Source organism: Dermacentor albipictus, chromosome 7 (assembly GCF_038994185.2).
Source record: "Dermacentor albipictus isolate Rhodes 1998 colony chromosome 7, USDA_Dalb.pri_finalv2, whole genome shotgun sequence".
Classification (NCBI taxonomy): Eukaryota; Metazoa; Arthropoda; class Arachnida; order Ixodida; family Ixodidae; genus Dermacentor; species Dermacentor albipictus.
In genome coordinates this window covers 101,090,156-101,110,355 of record NC_091827.1, presented here as the reverse complement: position 1 = coordinate 101,110,355, position 20,200 = coordinate 101,090,156, and the positions used below count along the sequence as shown (strand labels likewise).

Here is a 20,200-nt window from a genome sequence, read left to right as displayed (position 1 = left end):
GTGAGGAACTGGGCCTAGATGTACGCAAGGAAATGCTAAAATCGGAATTATTGCAGCTAATTTCCGAAAAAGCAAGTCAGGAAGAAATCGAAATGGGGTTTGAACTTCTGAAAAGGAGAGAAGAACGAGAGAGAAAGGAACAAGAGAGAGAGGAACGCGAGTTAAGAAAAATGCAACTTGAACTTGAACGCAAACGTTTGGAGTTGTCTCAAGGGAGTGAAGGCGCTCTGGGACGATCAAGTGAGGCAGAATCGTGCCGCATGGACAGGCTATTAAAGCCATTTGAGGTCGGGACCGACATAGGCTTCTTCCTAAGCAATCTTCAAAGGACTTGCGAAAAGAAGAACTTCGGCCCGAGTACATGGCCACAGTGGTTGCTGTCTATGTTGCCGAGTGAGGCGGCGGAGGTAATTGCCAGACTGAGTGCACAGGATGCATATCATTATGCAAAAGTTAAGGCTAGTCTCCTGAACAAATACCGCCTTTCAGCCGAAGCTTTTTGGCAAAGGTTTAGGAGAGCAGGCAAGAAAGATAGCTAGGGATAGCCGGAGTTTGCTTATAGCTTAAAGGCCAACCTAGTCGAGTGGCTTAAAAGCGTGGAAGCGTACGACAGCAGAGACATAATCATTGAATGCATGTGTCTACAGCACTTTTACAAAACCATCCCCCAAGCTGTGAAACTGTGGGTGCAAGACAGAGGTAATGTAAACACTGTGGAAAGGGCGGCTGAATTAGCCGAAGAGTACGCAACCCGTAGAAAGTTGAACGCCGAGGAAGGAAACTGGGACGGTCGAAATGGACCACGGAAACCATTTCCGTTGAAAAAGGGTGCGCAGACTAGACGATCGGAGGCTATAGACATGGCGGAAAAGCCCGCAGAAAAGAGCGAGGAGAAATTTAACGGAGAAACCGCACAAAAAGAACAGAAAAGAAAATTCGAATCTTTAAGACCAATTCGCTGTTACAAATGCCGCATACTGGGACATATAGCTATAAACTGCGGGGAGCCTAGCGTAGTTTCCTCCTACGTGGAGGAAAAAGACGAGAATATGGAACTTTTAAGTCCATATCTTGTGGGGTCTTCGGGTCTCACAGGAGTACCGACCACCGCGGGTTCGAGCTTAGCGAGCCACAGGGCCGCGTCAGCCGTCAGCCTCTAGCGCCGCTGCGCGCGAGCTCAGGCCACAAGGGGCTACCGAGCGACGCACGCAAAAACACAGTAATTGCCCTAAAATGAAGGAAACCGTTTATTGTTTCCAACGGCACCCAACACTGCACAAACGCCCGGTCCCGGGACGGCGGGGAACCAAAGGGGTCCCGCACCAAGGGCGAAAAATACAGCTAGGGGCGCCTGTAGCACGTCGCTGCGAGAGCACAGGCTCAAGCTGGAACGCGCCGCTAGGAAAAGTCCCGGCGGCTATGCTACTTGCTCTGGCGATAACCAATGGGCCAACTCGCGAGAGCTCGGGCAATCTCCTTCGGCTTGGGCCTCAGATGAGTGCGGCTCCGCGTGGTACGACCTCGCGCGAGCACTAGGCACCCGTTCGTCGGCTTAGCGTCGGGATAGGAAACAACACGAGGTACGCGCTCCCCGCACGGGCAAAGGCGCCGTGCGTGAGCTCAATCCTAGTCACAAAGGTGTCGGCGGATGAGAGAGAGCATCGTACGTACCGGGTGCTGTCCGCAGGAGAAGAGCGAGCCGGTACCGTCACGGCAGTAGCCACCAGGGGCCGCGCCGTGACGTCACTAGCTCCGCCCTCGCCGCGAACCACCGCGCGAGTGGAGCGCCACCGCTAAAACTGGTTCGGAGCAAGGACAAGGTGGCTAAGGATTATAGACATGGGTGAAATGCGCCCGCGCAATGGCGCGTCGAATTACCCAAATCCCCACATCGTCCTCTCCTTAATTGCCCCCCTACCAGTCTGGCGAAGAAGCTGGTAGGGGCTAATGCACCAAAGACAACTGAGCCTTTCATGCACTAGCTAATTGCTACCTCAGCCCAGCGAGCACTATGCGTACAAAAAAAAACATACATACAATGATAATGGAAAAATTAAAAAAAAATAATACACTCTAAAATACAAGAAAATGAGGCCGCGAAGGGGGAAATAAATATTAACAAAAGAGTCTGCTGCTAGCGCGGGACAATGTCCGGGGGTGCGAAGAGAACGCGGCGCGTATAGTTCTGTGGCTATGGCGGTGGCTGAAGTCGCGGGAGTTGCGATCGTGGGCTTGATAGCAAGCCAGTTATCGCAGGAACGGGCTCACCGTTGTTCTATCGGAGTTGCCGGCGAGACCGAGGAGTATCGCTTTCGTGGTGGTGGTGGTCCCGAACTCCAGGTGGACGGGGCAGGACACTGCCAGGTCAGCTGGCCACGCCGCCGTATGCAGGATGGATGGGCAGCCACAGCGGGGGCTGCAGGGCGTTCGCACGGCGTCGGCGACTGCAAAGCCGAGCTCCTGGCGTGATGTCATAGGGTCCCGTCCAGCATCGGTATCCGCGGCGATCCGATGGAGTTGGTGCGGCTTCTTCAGCTTGCTTCCACGAGCAACAGCCCCCCGCACGCACGCCCGCACGCACACACACACGCGCACACTCCTCGTGGCACCGCGCCTCTCGCCGTCCGCCATGCCGCCCGTCGTACACAACGCGCGGCGCCGATCCAGGCGCGAAGCGTCCCTCTCTCCCGCACCAACGAGTCAAGGGGACCACTGTCACCCCCCGCGCTGCACGACACGCCAGTCACCGACCCCCCTCTTGACAAAAAAAAGCAAGGCAAAAAAAAAAATTACCGACGATTACGTTACTTCCTAATGCGAAATTTGAGCGCAGCAAATGCGAGCCTTTGTTTGCGTTTGGCCTCGGCCTCGGCCGCGCGAACGGTAGAGTCTTCTCTGCGACGGCGATGAGCTTCTGCTTCAGCCTCGCTTACTGCTGGTTGCTCTCGACGGCGGCGATGAGCCTCCGCTTCGTCGGCGCGAACTGCAGGGTCTTCTCGGCGGCGGCGATGAGCTTCTGCTTCAGCCTCGCTTACTGCTGGTTGCTCTCGACGGCGGCGATGAGCCTCCGCTTCGGCGGCGCGAACGGCAGGGTCTTCTCGGCGGCGGCACTTAGCCTCTGCTTTGGCGACGCGTACTCCTGGATCATCTCGACGGCGGCGACGGTAAGCTTCTGCTTCGGCGGCACGCACCTCTGGATTCTGATGGCGACGGCGCTGGGCCTCTGCTCTGGCAGCTCGTTTAGCAGCAGCAGCAGCAGCAGACGGAGGACTTCCATCGGTCGTCTCGCTCATGGCTCAGAAAGAACTGGCAGATAATTTCGCAGTGGCGAACGGCAGCGGCAATTTCGGCTCGGGCGGTGCACATATACAGATCCGCCGCCACCGATCTGGCTCTCTGATTGCCACCGCACAGGGGTTGCATTGGAGGAGGAGCGAAAAAAGGAATTAAGTTCGAGCCGGCGCTTTGACAACCGGAGACTCGCAGGAAGAGGGGGGAGGGGGGCGGCGTGTACACCCAGCGGCAAACGATGGGGGCAGAAGCGCGCGCAGCAAGCGGACAACACGATAAAGGGAGGAGGGAAGAGATAGCAGTGACTGACTGATGCCGCTGACGCCGATAGTGAGTCAACCCCAGCTGCGGAGTTGGTTTCAGGGACAACGCCGCCGATGCCGACACAAACAATATGATACCCTCGCTTCCGCAGCGCTAAGAACCAGGTCTAGCCGTGGGAAGGTGGTCACGTATTCGTCGACGTGCCGGGGCCTACGTGAAATAACCGGCGCGTCGGCAACTGAAGAGCACCCTATCCGCCACACAAGAACAGGGGGGGGGGGGGACCCTTTCCTCCTCTTTCTGCATGGCGGCGACGGTGTTCTATGCAGTCACGTTATCTTGACTCTCTAGCGGCGTCAGCGGCATCCAGCGGTATCAGTCGGTCGCTGCTAGCGCTGGGGGGATGAAAGGTGGGCAGAGCTGGTTACGAGGCCGACGACAACGCCGACGACGACGCGAAACCCAGGAACGGACGCCAAAGAGCTGCGCTCTAAAACGAAAACGAGAAGAAGAAAAAAAAACACACAGAAGAATACAAGAACGGTCAAAATCTATGTACAAGTAAAAAAAATGAACTGCACAACTGTACACTTAAAACACAAAAAAAAACAATAATTACACTCAGCATGCGTACAAACAAAACAAAAAAATGCACACTGAACAACACACTGTCAACAAGGCTAGAGCTGGGCTGGGGCCAGCTTCTTTTCGTGCACTGGCCGCAAAGAAGCTAACCCGCTGAGGCTAAGCAATGTTACTGAGGGCCTTCGGTGGCGGAAAGAGTCCGCCGTGAGGCACGATATCACACAGGTGACCGTCTCCTCAGGTTGTACCGGTGCGTGGTCCGAATGCGGTCCTTTGCCCCGGGTGTGCCCTGTTGCTTGCGGGTGGTGCCACTGGGCACCGGCGCGAGCTCCTCGGACCGCGACGCAAAGGCTTTCAGGTCGGCGATATGGGCACGGCTGAGTTTTCCCGAAGGGCAATCCTTCAGCAAGTACGCGAGCGGAGACCAAACTTTCTCTACTCGGTACGGACCAAGCCACTTGGGAGCGAGCGAGGCTGAGAACCCCTTGCTCGCGTCGCTAAGAGCGTGGTTGCGCTTCAGGACTAAATCACCTGCCTTAAATGAAAGACAGCGATGTTTCCGGTCGTATTGAGCCTTGGCCCTGGCCGAAGTCAAACTCTGCCTTGCTCTACAGAGAGCCCGGCAAAGCCTGTCCCGAAGTGCGAAGCGTACGCAGAACAGTCTGCCGGCGCCTCCTCATCCCCGAGCTGACATTGAATGACACTGGTCACCGGATTTGCCAGCTCCCTTCCAAAATTGAGCAAAGCGGGAGAGAAACCAGTCGAGCGATTCTCGGCGGTTCGGATTGCGAACGCGAGCTCACTCAAGTGGTCTGCCCAATCCTTTTGACTCACGGCAAAGGCCGCCAACATTGGTTTGAGGGTTCTATTGACCCTCTCCGTCAAATTGGACTGGGGATGGCAGGGCGACGTGGTGCAATGATTAATTCCCAGGGAACGGCACGTAGCACCAAACACCCGAGCGGTGAAATAGGACGCGTTGTCCGTAATTAGTCTTTTCGGAAAGCCGAACCGACAAAAAACTTCCTGTAGCCTCTCCAGCACCGCTCGCGCGGTCACTTTTCGAAGCGGAAACAACTCCACCCACTTCGAAAAATGATCGACGACTACCATCAGGTGTGTGAACCCCTGCTTACTCCTGGGGAAAGGCCCCATAAGATCGCAGGTGGCCACTTGCCACGGACGCTCACTGTCAATTGCTTTCATCAATCCGGGCGGCTTGCCACCCCTTGATTTCACCGTTTGACAGACATGGCAGGAACGGCAAAAGCGAAAAATGTCACGCTTTATGCCAGGCCAGGTCACAGTTTGGCTTAGTTTCGCAAAAACTTTGGAGCCACTCAAATGACCGGCCAAGGGTTCGTCATGAGATGATCGCAACTGTGCGCTTCTCACACTCTTGGGGATAACCACCTTAAACGGGTCCACAGCCTCGTCAACGGTGGCTATGTATTTCAGCAGGAGCCCATCATGATCCAGCAAATATGAATCCGCGGGGGACCCAGCGACACACGCTGGTTCCGGCCCTCCTGCGCCCGCCGCACTACCAGCGGCGTCTCGGCGCTCCGTCTCCCTGAGACCGTCGCTCACTCCGCGACAAAACGAATCAATTTGCTGGGCCTTCAGTAACTCTTGCCTGCTGAATGCGATTCCAATTCTCCCAAAGGGGAGTCTGGTCTCGTCCCCACTCAGGACTGCAGCCAACAGCGTTGTAGGTTCGCTTTCGAGAAGCTCCCCCGCTCGCTCGTTTTGCGGCGCGCTGCTTGCCTGGAGAGCGGAATGACAGGTTTGCCCGCTTGCGGACTCGCCTCTCTCTGCGCTCGTTTCGCCCCCGACGCTTGCTGGTGCAAAGGCACAGGCAGTGGCTGTAACACCTGGAGGAATGCTCTTGGTGCACAATGGGGCACGGGATAGCGCGTCAGCTACCACGTTAGTGCTCCCCTTTCGATACTGCACTGAAAAGTCATAATGCTGTATCAGGAGAGCCCAGCGCGCCAGCCGGCCCGCAGGCTCACGGAGCCGCATCAGCCAACTGAGCGCACTGTGATCCGTCTGCACTACGAATTTCGTCCCATCAAGGTACACATTGAACTTACGTAGGGCAAACACGATAGCGAGGCTCTCCTTCTCAGTCACGGAATAATTCCTCTCTGCCGGAATCAAGGAGCTGCTGGCAAAGGCCAACGGCTGCAACACACCATCGTATTCCTGTAGGAGGACTGCTCCTAAACCCAGATCGCTCGCGTCGGTCTGGACAACGAACGGTCTGGTCAGTTCGGGGAGTCTGAGCTGCGCTGTCTCCGCAATGGCGCTAGACAGTTCGCGAAAGGCCTGCTGCTGCTCAGGTCCCCACTGCCACGCGGCCGACTTACCCAAGAGCTTGCTCAAGGGTGCCTGCACTCGGGCACAGGACGGAATGAATGACCGGTAAAAGTTGGCCATTCCCAAAAAGCGGCGAAGGCCACGTACGTCCTTGGGAGCGGGGAAATCGAGGATTGCCCGAAGTTTCTCCCGGTCCGGCTCAATGGAGCCTCCGCCTAGCGTAAACCCCAGTAACTGAACTCGGGTTTGCGCTAGTTGGGCTTTCGCAGGATTCAAAGTCATCCCGGCGGCCCTCACCCTCTCGAGCACATCGGCAACATGGGCCAAGTGTTCATCGAAGGTTCGTGAATAAATCACGATGTCGTCGAGGTAGCACATGCAGTATGACCACTTTGCTTCCCCGAGGACGCGGTCCATGAGTCTCTGAAAGGTCGCAGGACCGTTGCAAAGACCAAAGGGCATACGAGTAAACTCAAATAACCCTCTGTGGGACGTAAACGCGGTCTTGCACCGGTCACGTTGATCCATCCGGACCTGTAGGTAACCTTTAGACGCATCCAGCGTAGTAAAGTACCTCGCACAGCCCAGGGTACCTACGATGGAGTTAATCGTGGGGAGCGGATAGGCATCCTTACGAGTCACTCCGTTCAGACGGCGGTAGTCTACGCACAGGCGATGACTGCCATCTTTCTTAGGCACCAACACAATTGCAGACGCCCAGGCGCTGTACGAGCGGCGGATAATGTCGGCCGATAGCATCTCGTCCAGCAAGCCATCGATCACCTGCCTCTTGTCTAGGCTGACGGGCCGGGGGTTACACTTCAAAGGAAGCGCGTCTCCAGTTTCGATCGTGTGGCTCGCCAAATCGGTACAGCCAGGTTGATCGGTGAAGAGCTCTTCGTGCTGGCATAACAGTGCCGACAAGCGAACCTTCTTTGTATCATCCAAATGAACCGCACAGGCGGCCAGAGGATGTGGTGCCCCTTCGTGCCGTGTCGCTCGATCCCAATGGGGATTTTGAGTCGACAATCGCATAGCGCAGGGGCCTGCCCCCGAATTCTGCGCGCGACGCGGTTCGTGCCGTGCCTCTCGTTCCCAAAGGGGAGTCGCAGCAGGCGAGTGCACAGCTCGAGGGCTTGCCCCCGAACTTGGCGCGCGGCACGTTTCCGACGCCCCATCTGCACAGGCAAGATCGGACGCCGGCGGGCTGATGAACGGCTTTAGCAACGTGAACGGTCCGTCGCGATAGCCGCCATTCGCAATGTCCACAATGATTCCTGTTTTAAGGAGAAAGTCCCTTCCGAGGATCACAGGAACACTGAGCCCGGGGAGATGAACGAAACGCGTGCGTCTCATTCGCTCTCCCCACCTGACAGTCAGCCTTGCGGCGCCCGCCGAATGGGCCACGCCTTTCGCAAGATTGAATGTCGTTCGGCAATCCCGCAAGCGCACTGAGTGCTCCTGCAAGTGGGATAACACCTGTTCGCCGAACAACGAAGCGCTTGCGCCCGTGTCCAACAGCGCAGGAAATTCGCGGCCGACAATGGTCACCGGAATGAAGGGCGCGTGCGCCCCAGCAACACAAACTGCTCGGTACGCCGAGGGGACAAGCAAGGTTTCGGTCACTCGTGCCTTCACGAGCGACCCGCGCTCCCGTTTCCCGACCTCGCAGGAGGCCTGGGCGCGGTGCAGTCCCTTGCTATATGCCCTCGTTGTTGGCAGCGAAAACAGCGCACTCCGCCGCGGTACCGTTCCCTGCCGGGGTCGACTCGCTGCTTGACCAAAGGGCCTGCTATCACGAGCGTCCACCTCTGCGATGCGTTGGGTCGAAGTGCGTCCCTGCGCATGCATTTCGGATGGTGGTGCAGCACAGGCTGCCCGCCTCCCGTACGTGTAGGGATCTAGAGCGCGCGCGCTCAGCTCCCAAACACACCCGCTAGTAGCCGCAAAGGCAGCTTGGCCGGGTTGTTGCCGTTGGGGGAGGGGAACAGGCCCTCCCCACGCGCAGCTTGGCTCAAGGGCCTCGCTGGCGGGCGGCGGTGGGCGATAGGCTCGCGCGGCGAGAATGTCGCCTTGAATGCGCTTTGCCTCGGCGGCCAATTCTTCTAAATCTCGGAAGCGGCCGCCGCGCAGGTACGCCGAAAAGGTCGGATGTGCCTGCCTGATCACCCGTTCGATGCGTTCCTCGTTCGAAGCATTGGGCTCGGCGATTAAGAAAAGGTGTTGCATCGCGCGTACGTACTCCTGAAGCGACTCGTCAGGAGCTTGTGTACGTAGCTCAAGCTCTCGCCGCATCCTACTCTGGTAGTCAGCGGCAGGAATTCGCGCAGGAATGCCACGCGGAACTCCTCGAGGGTTGTTGCACGGTATCCGGAAAGCCGGTACCACCTAGCCGCCGTGTCAGTAAGTGCTACGGGAACGACGCGTTCCAGCACCTCCTGATCCTCCAAACGATTTGCCATCTGGTAGCGTACCAGGGAGTCACAATAATCCCTGGCACTGAGCAGGTCACCGTATCCGCTGTAAGTCGGGACTGCCAACCGTACAGCGGGGCGCGCGCATTTCGGTACAGCCGAAAGCCTCTTACCTGCCCCCGAGAGTGACTGAATCATTTCAGCGGCGTTTTGCAACAGCGTCTGTGCGCCTGCTCCAAAGGGAACTGTTGCGGCGTTAGCGGCGTGGTCGAGCAAGGGTGAACAGTCGTCCAGCTCGATTAGCGGCGCGGTTTCCACAGGGATACCGGCCGCGGCGCCGCCAGCCCCAGAGCAAAACGGGCTCGTAGCGGGGTGCGCCTGCTGTCGTTCACAGCCGCCACTTGAGGCAGCTATACGTGAATTGCTTAGGCCGCTTGCAGCCAGCGTCGACAAAACAGGTGCGCGCTCGAAGGTTGCGCCACTGGGCATAACTGAATGTACTCCAAAGGGAGACGAATGAGCGAAATTCGTGGCTGCAGCATTGTAATCCCCACAGGGGGCCGTGGCAGACCACTGGTTTTGGCTGCTCATTTGAGTAGCAGCCATCGAGCAAACGTCGGAGAGGGCTAAGGCCCCGTTTCCGTGCCGCGCTTCGTAAACTCCACAGGGAGCCGATCGAGAGCGCTGCGACATCGCACTGCCTTGCATTCCGAAGGGAGCCGTGGCAGACGAATGCGCTGGTGTGCACTGTTCGGGGAGGGCTCTGGCCCCGTTCCCAAACAACGCTACTGCTCCACTGGGAGCTGGTACGTAGCGCCTCGTGTTGTCCCCACAGGGGGCTGCGACAGGTGAGGGTGCATAAGGTCGCTGCTCAAGGGGAGCACTGGCCCCGTTATCGAGCAACGCGGCGTCTGCTCGCGGTAACAAAGGGCGAAAGTCCCCTAACAAATGACAAAGGTCACTCGGCCTAGCAGACATAACGCGGCAAGTATAATATGCAAAGGCGTACTAAATCGGCTAAGCACAGACAAAGGCTTAATGAGCCTTTGAATCCGCGTTGGGCGCCATTGTGGGGTCTTCGGGTCTCACAGGAGTACCGACCACCACGGGTTCGAACTTCGCGAGCCACAGGGCCGCGTCAGCCGTCAGCCTCTAGCGCCGCTGCGCGCGAGCTCAGGCCACAAGGGGCTACCGAGCGACGCACGCAAAAACACAGTAATTGCCCTAAAATGAAGGAAACCGTTTATTGTTTCCAACGGCACCCAACACTGCACAAACGCCCGGTCCCGAGACGGCGGGGAACCAAAGGGGTCCCGCACCAAGGGCGAAAAATACAGCTAGGGGCGCCTGTAGCACGTCGCTGCGAGAGCACAGGCTCAAGCTGGAACGCGCCGCTAGGAAAAGTCCCGGCGGCTATGCTACTTGCTCTGGCGATAACCAATGGGCCAACTCGCGAGAGCTCGGTCAATCTCCTTCGGCTTGGGCCTCAGATGAGTGCGGCTCCGCGTGGTACGACCTCGCGCGAGCACTAGGCACACGTTCTTCGGCTTAGCGTCGGGATAGGAAACAACACGAGGTACGCGCTCCCCGCACGGGCAAAGGCGCCGTGCATGAGCTCAATCCTAGTCACAAAGGTGTCGGCGGATGAGAGAGAACATCGTACGTACCGGGTGCTGTCCGCAGGAGAAGAGCGAGCCGGTACCGTCACGGCAGTAGCCACCAGGGGCCGCGCCGTGACGTCACTAGCTCCGCCCTCGCCGCGAACCACCGCACGAGTGGAGCGCCACCGCTAAAGCTGGTTCGGAGCAAGGACAAGGTGGCTAAGGATTACAGACATGGGTGAAATGCGCCCGCGCAATGGCGCGTCGAATTACCCAAATCCCCACAATCTTCACGACCTGCAAGTTAATGGCAAACCATGCCGAGTGCTATGAGACAGTGCCGCCACGATGGACATTGTCCATCCGTCTTACGTGACAGTAGATGACTTCACCGGAGAAGTACCATGGATAAAACAGGTTGTAGAAGAATACAGCGTGTGTCTGCCCATGGCCAAAGTCAAAATCAGTGGACCATTCGGGGAGCTAGAGACTGAGGCTGCAGTTTCCAAATTTTTGTCACTGCAGTATCCTTACATCTTTTCGAATCGTTCGAATCAGTTACTGCGTGACAAAGGGCTCAAACTGGGAGAGGGCATAGTACAGGCATTGACCCGAGGCCAAGCTCGTAAGATCGCGGTGCTTTCGACTGAAAATACACAAGCTCCTCCAGCGGAAGCAGAAAAGGGGATAACTTCAATACCCGAATCCGAGCTAGGCCCGAGGGACAAAAGAACAGTTGAGGAGAGCCTGCCAGCTGACCAGCTCAATGAGAGTGCAACACTAGAGTGTCAAAGTTCTAGCCTGCAGGAAGAGCAAGCTGAGGCACTCACAAGCAAGACAGGGTCGTTATTATCACCGGCCTCAAAGAACTTTGATCAGCTCTTACGTGTGGAAAGAGTCATTGGCAGCTGAACAAAATAATGATGAGAGCTTAGCTAAATTACATGACACAGCTAAAGAAGGCATTGCTAGGCGTAACCTGACGATACATGAGAGAGGAGAATTGTTGTATCGGCACTACAGAGATCGAAAGGGTAGGATTTTAGATCAGTTAGTCGTACCTACTAAGTATAGGGAGGACCTTTTGAGTCTCTGTAATGGAAATGGGTGGTCCGGCCACCTAGACATAAGCAAATCAAAGGAAAGATTGCTTGTGGAATACTACTGGCCTGGCTGTTTCAAAGACGTAGAAAACTTTGTAAGATCATGCGACGCCTGCCAGCGTTCTGCTAAACCAGGAGAGACATGGAAAGCTCCACTGAAGGTAGTGCCCTTAATAACAGAGCCTTTCAGACGACTTGTAATAGACACGGTAGGGACTCTTCCAAAAACAAAATCGGGCTACAGGTACTTGTGTACCATGCTGTGTCCGGCTACAAAGTTTCCAGAAGCAATCCCTTTGAAAGAGCTCAGCTCCACCGAAGTCGTAGACGCACTTTTGACAGTGTTTGCACGAGTTGGGTTTCCGGCCGAAATTCAGCAGATCAAGGGTCAGTATTCACGGCGCACTGACTTCCACATTCTTGCAAATGCGTGTGGTAAAGTTAATACACAGGTCTGTCTATCACCCTCAGTGAAACAGTGTAGAGGGGTGGCATTCGGTGCTTTAGCGAGTTTTGCGTGCGCTCTGTTACGAGCATAAGGAGGACTGGGAGAACTGTCTGCCGGCAACTTTGTTTGCTTTGCGAACGGTTCCACATGAAGCGACAGGGCTCTCACCAGCAGAACTAGTGTATGGGAGGACACTCCGTTCTCCACTGAGAATGTTGAGATGTGGGAGGAAAGAGGGGAGAGTCCAACAGTGGCTGAATACGTTCTAAATTTACTGGAACGGCTAAGCGCCACCCAAGAACTAGTCGGAAAGAACATGGGAATAGCTCAAAAGAACGCCGAATTCTATTACGACAAGAATGCGAGGCTTCGTACGTTTAACGCCGGAGACCAGGTAATGATCCTCAAAACTTCAGAAAGAACAAGCTTGAAGTTCACTGGGACGGGCCCGTTAAAGTGTTGCACAAACTTTCAGATACTAACTATGCTCTCAAAATGCCCGGTCGCAGGAAGGAGGTGACGATATATCACTGGAATTTGATGAAGCCGTATATAGAGCGGAGCGGAGTCGTTAACTATACCATCAAAGGACAGGATGGCACTAGTACCAAGTTTAAAGAGTATAGGGCGACCTCCAACTCTGAAATCGGCCTAGAAGAAGCAGTAGAACACTCCGTAAGGTCGCACGCTCTAAGACCCGAGCAGATAGATGAGCTGAAGGAGGTGTTAGGGGAATATCTCGACAGATTCAGTGATCGGCCGGGTAGAACCGAACTAATAACGCATGAAATAGAGCTGACATCAACCGAACCAGTAAGATCAAAGCCTTACAGGGTGTCTCCAAGACAGAGAGAGATTATGGAGGCAGAGATACAGCGCATGCTAGAGTTGGGAGTTATTGAGCCCGCTGAGAGTGACTACACATCACCGCTAATACTGGTATAAACCCCTAACAAGGACCCTCGTCCGTGTGTTGACTACAGGCAGTTAAATGCCATCACTAGGGATCAGCTGTACCCGATACCCAAAATTGAGGAACGAATTGAAAGAGTTAGCGCTACTAAATACATTTCAACTATAGATCTCGTGCGGGGGTACTGGCAAGTTCCCCTTTCAGAAAGTGCCAGCCGCTATGCCGCATTCATCTCGCCTGTGGGCACTTTTCGCCCTCTCGCACTCAGCTTCGGGCTCAAGAACACGCCGTTCAGCTTCTCTAAGTTAATGGATATTGTCCTAAACGACTTGCAGGAGTTCGCCTTGCCCTATCTTGATGATGTAGCCATTTTTTCGGACAGCTGGGAACAACACGTATCGCACATCAAACAGGTGTTCTCAGGGTTGAGGGAAGCCAGCTTAACGATGAAAGCGGAAAAGTGTAGGTTTGGTTGTTCGCAGGTTACTTATCTGGGCCATGTTGTCGGTCCGGGCATGAGACGGCCGGCCGAGCTGAAAATAGCTACGATTGGAGAGTTTTCTCAGCCGCACACGAAAGCAGACCTTCCTTCATTTTTGGGACTTGTGGGGAACTATCAACGGTACATTCCGAATTACTCGTAAATGGCAAGTCCATTAACGGACGCCCTCCGAAAGGGAGCACCGAGTAACGTACACTGCGATATGGACAAAGAGAACGCTTTCAAAAGTTTGAAAACGCTATTGGTTTCTCGCCCTGTGCTTCGCGCGCCAGACTACACATAGGAATTCATATTTAAATGCCACCAAAGCGACAGAGGTATGGGCGTGGTACTTAGTCAGGTCGGCGACGATAACGAGGAGCATCCTATCCTCTATGCCAGCCGTAAACAAAATGTAAGAGAGGAAGCTTACAGCGCTTCAAAGAAGGAATGCGCTTGTTTGGTTTGGCCCGCACAGAAGTTGTCGTGTTACTAGTACGGAGCGAAGTTTATCTTCGAGACCGACCACTGTCCTCTGACGTGGCTCAATCAAATGTCACACAAAAATGGCCGCTTGCTCCGATGGAGCCTCACTCTCCAAGAGTACAACTTCTCCGTTAGCTATAAGAAGGGAAAGTTGCATAGCAATGCGGATGGATTGAGCAGGCTAATTTGAATTCTGCGTTTGAGGGTCCCGCCTAAATTTTAGGGGTTACTAGTGTAAATTTTTTTAAGCCAAGATCTCCTCTCATTTAGCTAGATTTCCTCCATGATTGCTAAATTTGTCAGCACGAAATTGCTTCAGAAATTGGCATAGCGAAATGCAGCACTTTTTTGTTTCTGCACTTATGTTGTTGTTTTTTAAGCCTAGCGGGTCTAAAGTGAGAGCCAATGCACGTCATCTCGGCGCAGAGCCGTGTTGTGGGGTTCATTTTGCAGTTGCCTGTCCTTGTTGGATGTGTTGGGGCGGTGACATCAATACACAAGTGATCGCTGCGAGCCAAGACATCAATCCCCCCTGACCACCAGCCGTTCTCTACCTGCCTAGCGGTTGTCAGCGCTGGACAGTCGAGATTTTTCGGGCCATGGAGGCGCTGCTAAGAATGGCGAGCTGCAATGCAAGATTGCCACCAAGTTAGGACTGGGGAAAACAAGATACCGGGAGCTTCGCCGCCAACTTCCAGCCACAGCGTGACTAAATCGACTTTGTGACGGAATGAGCTCGGCGGGCCAACTATTGTTCCCAAACTCCCCAGCGCGGACCTGATCTGCTACGCGTGCGCGAGGTGCCGCGGGAAAGCCGTTTTTTGCTGCTGCCCACGCGCCGACCGGGACGCAGGACAACGAGCTACCCAGAATGGCTCCGAGCTACCCGGAGCGGTTCCCCTCTGACGTCGGTTCCGGACATTCGCCCGTGGGTGCCTTTGTGTGTGTAAACGGTCCTGCGGAGCGGCGGCGAGTTTACAATGAGTAAATGAATGTTCGCGTCACCTTGTATCGTGGTAGGAGCGAGTGTTTAAAAACTGCTGTGGTGCGAATGCTCGAGACACTTTTTCTTAAGCAGTCATGTTGGACTGACACTCTCTGTGAAGCAGTCATGTTAGACTGATTTACTTTCTCAAACAGTCATGTTAGACTGATATAAATACTGTAAATAAACCCTTATTCCTCGTTCTCGATGAGAAGCAGTCCTTCCCTTCATCAACGTCCTCAGCGTGGATAAGTTGGACGACGGCATGGGCCAGCTACCTTCTAATTCATGCCCGACTCCAATCTTGACAACAGATCACGAGCGACGGCATTGAGCCCCCAGTCCTGACAATGGTTAGAAAGTCCGGAGTATAAAAGCGGCAAGAGGGTTCTGCTTTCGCGCACGATGACCACAGTGTGCGGGAGGATGACAGAGCGCATCAGGACCACGTCGAGAATCGAGGAGACAACGTATACATCATCGCACACAGGAAGAGAAAGATGTATTGGGACGTAATGGGATTGGGGTGGCGGATGAAGAAACTCTCTAGAACATGAGCGTCTGGGATAGTCGGATATTACGCGGGAGTCAAAAATGAGGTCCAGCTGAAGCACACCTGGAGAGCAGTCGATAAGGGCAGAGTGCGTCGTCAGTAAGTCTAAGCCGAGTATCACGTCGTGAGGACACTGCGCAAGCACGGCAAACAAAACGGTGGTTTGATGGCCAGCAATGCACACTCGGGCAGTGCACATTCCAAGAACAGCAGACGTGCTTGCATCTGCGACCCGTCTTGTGTTCTGAATAGCAGGCGTAATACCTTTGCGAAGCTGACTATGGAGATCAGTGCTCATTAGCGAAGTCTGTGCTCCATTGTTTACAAGGGCCGTAACGGTAACGTCGTCCACTTGAATGTCCAGAAGGCTTCGGCGCGTAGGTACAGTCAACAGAGGATTTTTATGCCGGGTTACTGAAGCAGCGTCACCTCCGGAAGCTGCATGCCTTAGTTTTCCGAAACGTAGGTGCCAGGCCGTGCAGGGGACGAGGACCAGCATGGTCGTGGCGATAGAGATTGACAACCTTGTTGGGACGGTTATCGGCTAAACCTGGAGTGCGAAAGGCGGCATTGGAAGCATGTGGGCCAGAGGGAGGGGGGGGGGGGCGATACGTCAAATGTTGCCTCCAGGACGACGCCAGGATCCAGTTGTGAAGCTTGCAAGGGATGACAAACTACTGCGGTAATCACGGGCGATGTGTCCAAGGCACGAGCAGTTGAAGCATGTGGGCCGGTCGTCTGCCGTTCTAAAGTCCGCCGGGTTTCTGTAGCGCGAAGGGTAGAACTGGTTCGGGGAGCCATTTACCGGAGTACCTTCAGGTGCAGGGATAAAACAGACGGAGGATAATAAACCCAGGTTTGCCAACTCCTGGCGGACGTCTGCTTGTATGAGCGACACGATGGACAGGTTGGCTGACTGTACGTCTGGAGAGATGACCGTAGGAGCTATTGCTTCGAGTTGACGGCGGAGAATACGAGTTACATCTTCTGATGTTGTAGACAGCGCAGACATCAGTGGGTTCTTGCATGACGAGGGAGTGGTGATGTTAGGCAGCCGAAGGAACTGGCGGGGCATGCGCCAGCTCTTCGCTTGTTGAAAACATTGACTTTTCATAACTATTGCATCGACCACTGTATAGTCCTTGAATACAAGTAGAATAAACGCGTCGTTGGCCATTCCCTCAAATATGTGCGAAATCTTGTCAGCGTCGGTCATTTTTGTGTCAGCTTTTCGACAAAGCCACAGTACGTCACGTATGTACGAAATGTATGATTCAGTGGTCGTCTGGACGCGGGATCCCAGCTCCTTTTTAGCGGCTTGCTGACGACGAAATGGTCTGCGAACAACTCAGGCACTTTCGCCTTGAAAGGATCCCAACTTGTACGATCTTCATGCGCCTGGTACCACACGCGTGCCGTTTAGCTTTCAAGTAGAAAATCACGTTTGCTAACATCAGCATGAAGTCCCACCTGTCGTAGTCACTGACGCGCTCGTACATGTCAGTCCACTCCTCGACATGCAAGCCATCCATGCCAGAAAAGGACCCCGGGTCTCGTGGGTGTAACAGAATCACAGGAGGTGGTGGCTTATGCGCCGTCGTCACTTCGGTGGTCATAACGGAGCAAGCAAGACGGCCACTTCTGCGCAAGTTTCATGCCTGGTTGACGGAACAGGCACACCGTCAGGTTTACCCTGAACCTCTACCAAAAAAGATGTTACGGGGATAACGTATGTTTACAGATTATTACTATATACATGGTTACAACAACCACAAGCAGCGTCGACTGATGCAAGGCTTTAGCGCGTGCCTCAGGCCACTTCGCCGCCGTCTTATTCGTCCAACCGAGAGTACCAGCCCATTCACTCTCTCGTGGCAATATTATGAACCTTGTGCGCACACAGGAGCTCAGTTTCGTAGCCGCGTTCACTGCGCGTGCATCCCATCTTTCTACTGCGTTGCCTTCGAAAGCCCCTAAAAAGTTGCTTTTCCACAGTTCCCAACATGTTGTTCCATAATCCATGAGTTGCACGTCATACCATTTTCTGGCTATACCGCCCAAATAGCGGCGCATATGCAAAATCTTTGTGTCGTCGGAGTGCCACAGATTCTTGTCACAGGCGTACTCGAAAAAACACAGCCAGTAGTGTGCATTTTGCGATTTTCCTTCAAAAACATCTGGTTCAACAATACTTCGTGCTGACTGCTCTCGACTAAGCGCTTGGACGAAAGTTCTCATTATTTCGTTCTGTTGTATAATGTTCCTTTGCAGTTCCATAACACTCAAGTCTAGGCTCACCTTCCCGGCAGGCGTTTCCTCTTTGAGGGTGCCACGTCGTATGGGTTCCAGAACGAGTTCGCTCAGTGTCTGCAGTTGTAGATTCACTGTCACCGATCCTGTTTGCACGAGGGCTTGGCGGCTGATTGCAGCTTGTTGCAGTACCACGTTGATCAGCGCGGTAGAACTAACTTCAAGAGGAAGGTCCGTCGCTGGCTCACCGTGCACTTGGTATCGGGTGAACACAACAGACTCTGATGACGCCTGGTCGACGAAAAACGTCACCCGCATCGCTGGTCTTCGAAAACTGTCGGCTGCGCCAAAATGTAGCGTTCCTAACTAGAACGGCAACAGAAATGACATCATCTAAGTGAGACGGGTGTCGTCCGCCATTTTATTCCAACTTCTTCCTTCTCACTTCTCCCCTAGCACCTTCCTTCGTCTTCTTTCATGCGTCCAGCGCAGACCGCTTCAATTCTCCTTAACGTTGCGTCCACGTTGCCATTCCTCACATTCGGCACAGTCGAACACGAACCATGCCAAGGAACTCAGACCCACCCTTCCGCTTCGCCTGAGTTGGTAACTGGAGCTCGCCACCCACCTTTGCGCCTTTGCCTGCCCTAGCCTCTTTCGAACTTGGCTGCCTGCTCGTCCTCCGGCATGTCACTAATAATCGGAACGAAGCTACCAAGGAGGACCTCTATAGTTGCACAACCAACTATATTCGCCATGAACTGTCGCGTCGGAACATGGAGACCACCAGTTTGAAGGATGAAGTAATCGAACGCTTGCTTGCCGACATCGCCGACAGCTATCCGCCGTCAAGTAGCCCTGATTCGTCCGCACACGCCCCGGAACAGCTATCGGCTCTACACATGTGCCCAAAGCACTCAAGTACTGAGTGATTTATTGTAACAGTTTCCCACGCTGTCAAACGGTCGACAGTTCCCGTTCAAGTCACAACGCTGCCCGACCTTTCCGCGTCCGACCAACGTCTGCCCGACCGGCCGTAGTTTTGCTCGCCAGTGGATCGAAGAACCTTGAGCGTACGCAAGGATTGGCCTGATGGACACGTTCTAGTCTCCTTGTTGTAGCGCCTGGTAAACTCTGTGTCCCTGCTGCAGACTCGAAAAGCGTGGCAGGAAATCAAAGCCACACGTGGGGAAACTTCAAGACAGCCTTCGAAGAACGCTTTGGTGACAAACTTTCACTCCTTCACTGGCAGCCCATAGTCACAGACGCGTCCAGTCACTTGAAGACAGCCTTCTTAATTATACACTGGCCAAAGTACACATCATTTGAAGATGTCCTGTCCAACTGACCGATCCCCAGCGCATTCAGCATGCACTACAGGGAGTGCGTGACACACGCTTGGCAGCCGCAATTGCAGCACAACGTCCGTCGACTGTGGGTGCGTTTCTTGCCATCGCCACTCAGCTTGATAGAACTATGGAACATTTCTCTGTCTTCCGAAGTCCGTCACATGTTGCAGCTGGAACGTCAACTTCACAAGCGCCTCCCTTGCCTGTGGAGCATCGCGATATTTCGAACAACACACTTTCTTCAAAATGAGTCCAGTTGAGTCGTCAGCTTTACGTCGAATTTCCTTGTTGCCATTGGACCAGCAAGATACTCGCTATCTTACAATCAGCTCCAGACATGGCGCATCTCCCTATCGTCCTCGGGAAGATCTAATCAAGGCCCTGTGTTATACCTGTCGCCAGATCGGCCTCTTGCATCGAAGTGCCCTCATCCCCGGTCCAATGCCCCACAGCCATCCAGCCAGCAAACGAACCCTGTTTCCATGGCGTGCCTTCAGGCTTCGGAGCCACTTGAGGGATCACTTGTGCAGTGTGCTGTAAATCAAGCAGACATGCCACTTAGAGGGACTGTTGATGCCTTTCCAGACAGTGGTTCTAAACAGACCATATTCTCGCTCAGTATCATCGGATCTGCCATCCTGCTAACAGGGACCTAGCCTCCCATATCTGTTGTTGGGGGTGGTACCGTCATGCAAGCTGGTACATTATGTATGCTAATCACTGCTGGTCCTCTTTCTGCCATACTCCAGGTACTAGTTCTGGCTCGAAACCGTTCCCTTTGATTCTTGGGGAGGACTTGTTTGAGGCAGCTCACGCTGATCTCCTTGTATGGCCACCTCATTCAACGGAAATTCACCATCCTAGCACGAGTGTTGTTCTGCGATGCTCGGAGAAAGTGCTACCAAGGATGTCCAATGCTGTTATGTTGCCCAGCAGCACTACTTCTTCTTTCAGACCAGTAACGTCATCTACAGGCAGCCTGAAGTTTACACCGCTGCCGGACGACACGCAACCGACATGGTTCTCCTTTGAACCGCATGAAGAGCTACCTGAAATAGGATCGCGTGAACCGGAGATGCCACTTGTGAGGAATGACGACAAGTTGGAACATAAATGATCACAGCTGGGCGGCAAGTACAGCAAAAAAGGACCGCG

The 20,200-nt window shown here is 54.3% G+C and overlaps 1 protein-coding gene across 4 annotated transcripts in view; it reads right to left on the bottom strand.

The window, feature by feature from the left end:
* Nucleotides 1-20,200, bottom strand: part of LOC135917203 (epoxide hydrolase 4-like) — a 105,534-nt gene that overhangs the window by 81,702 nt on the left and 3,632 nt on the right. Inside the window, exon 1 of one of the 4 annotated variants that reach the window (XM_070521397.1) lies at nucleotides 2,269-2,644. The exons of the other annotated variants lie outside the window; for them this stretch is intronic. Coding sequence (XP_070377498.1) covers nucleotides 2,269-2,631 — 363 coding nt within the window. The 5' untranslated portion in view covers nucleotides 2,632-2,644. Of the gene's footprint in view, nucleotides 1-2,268; nucleotides 2,645-20,200 lie in introns of those variants that run through there. 4 annotated transcript variants of the gene reach the window in all.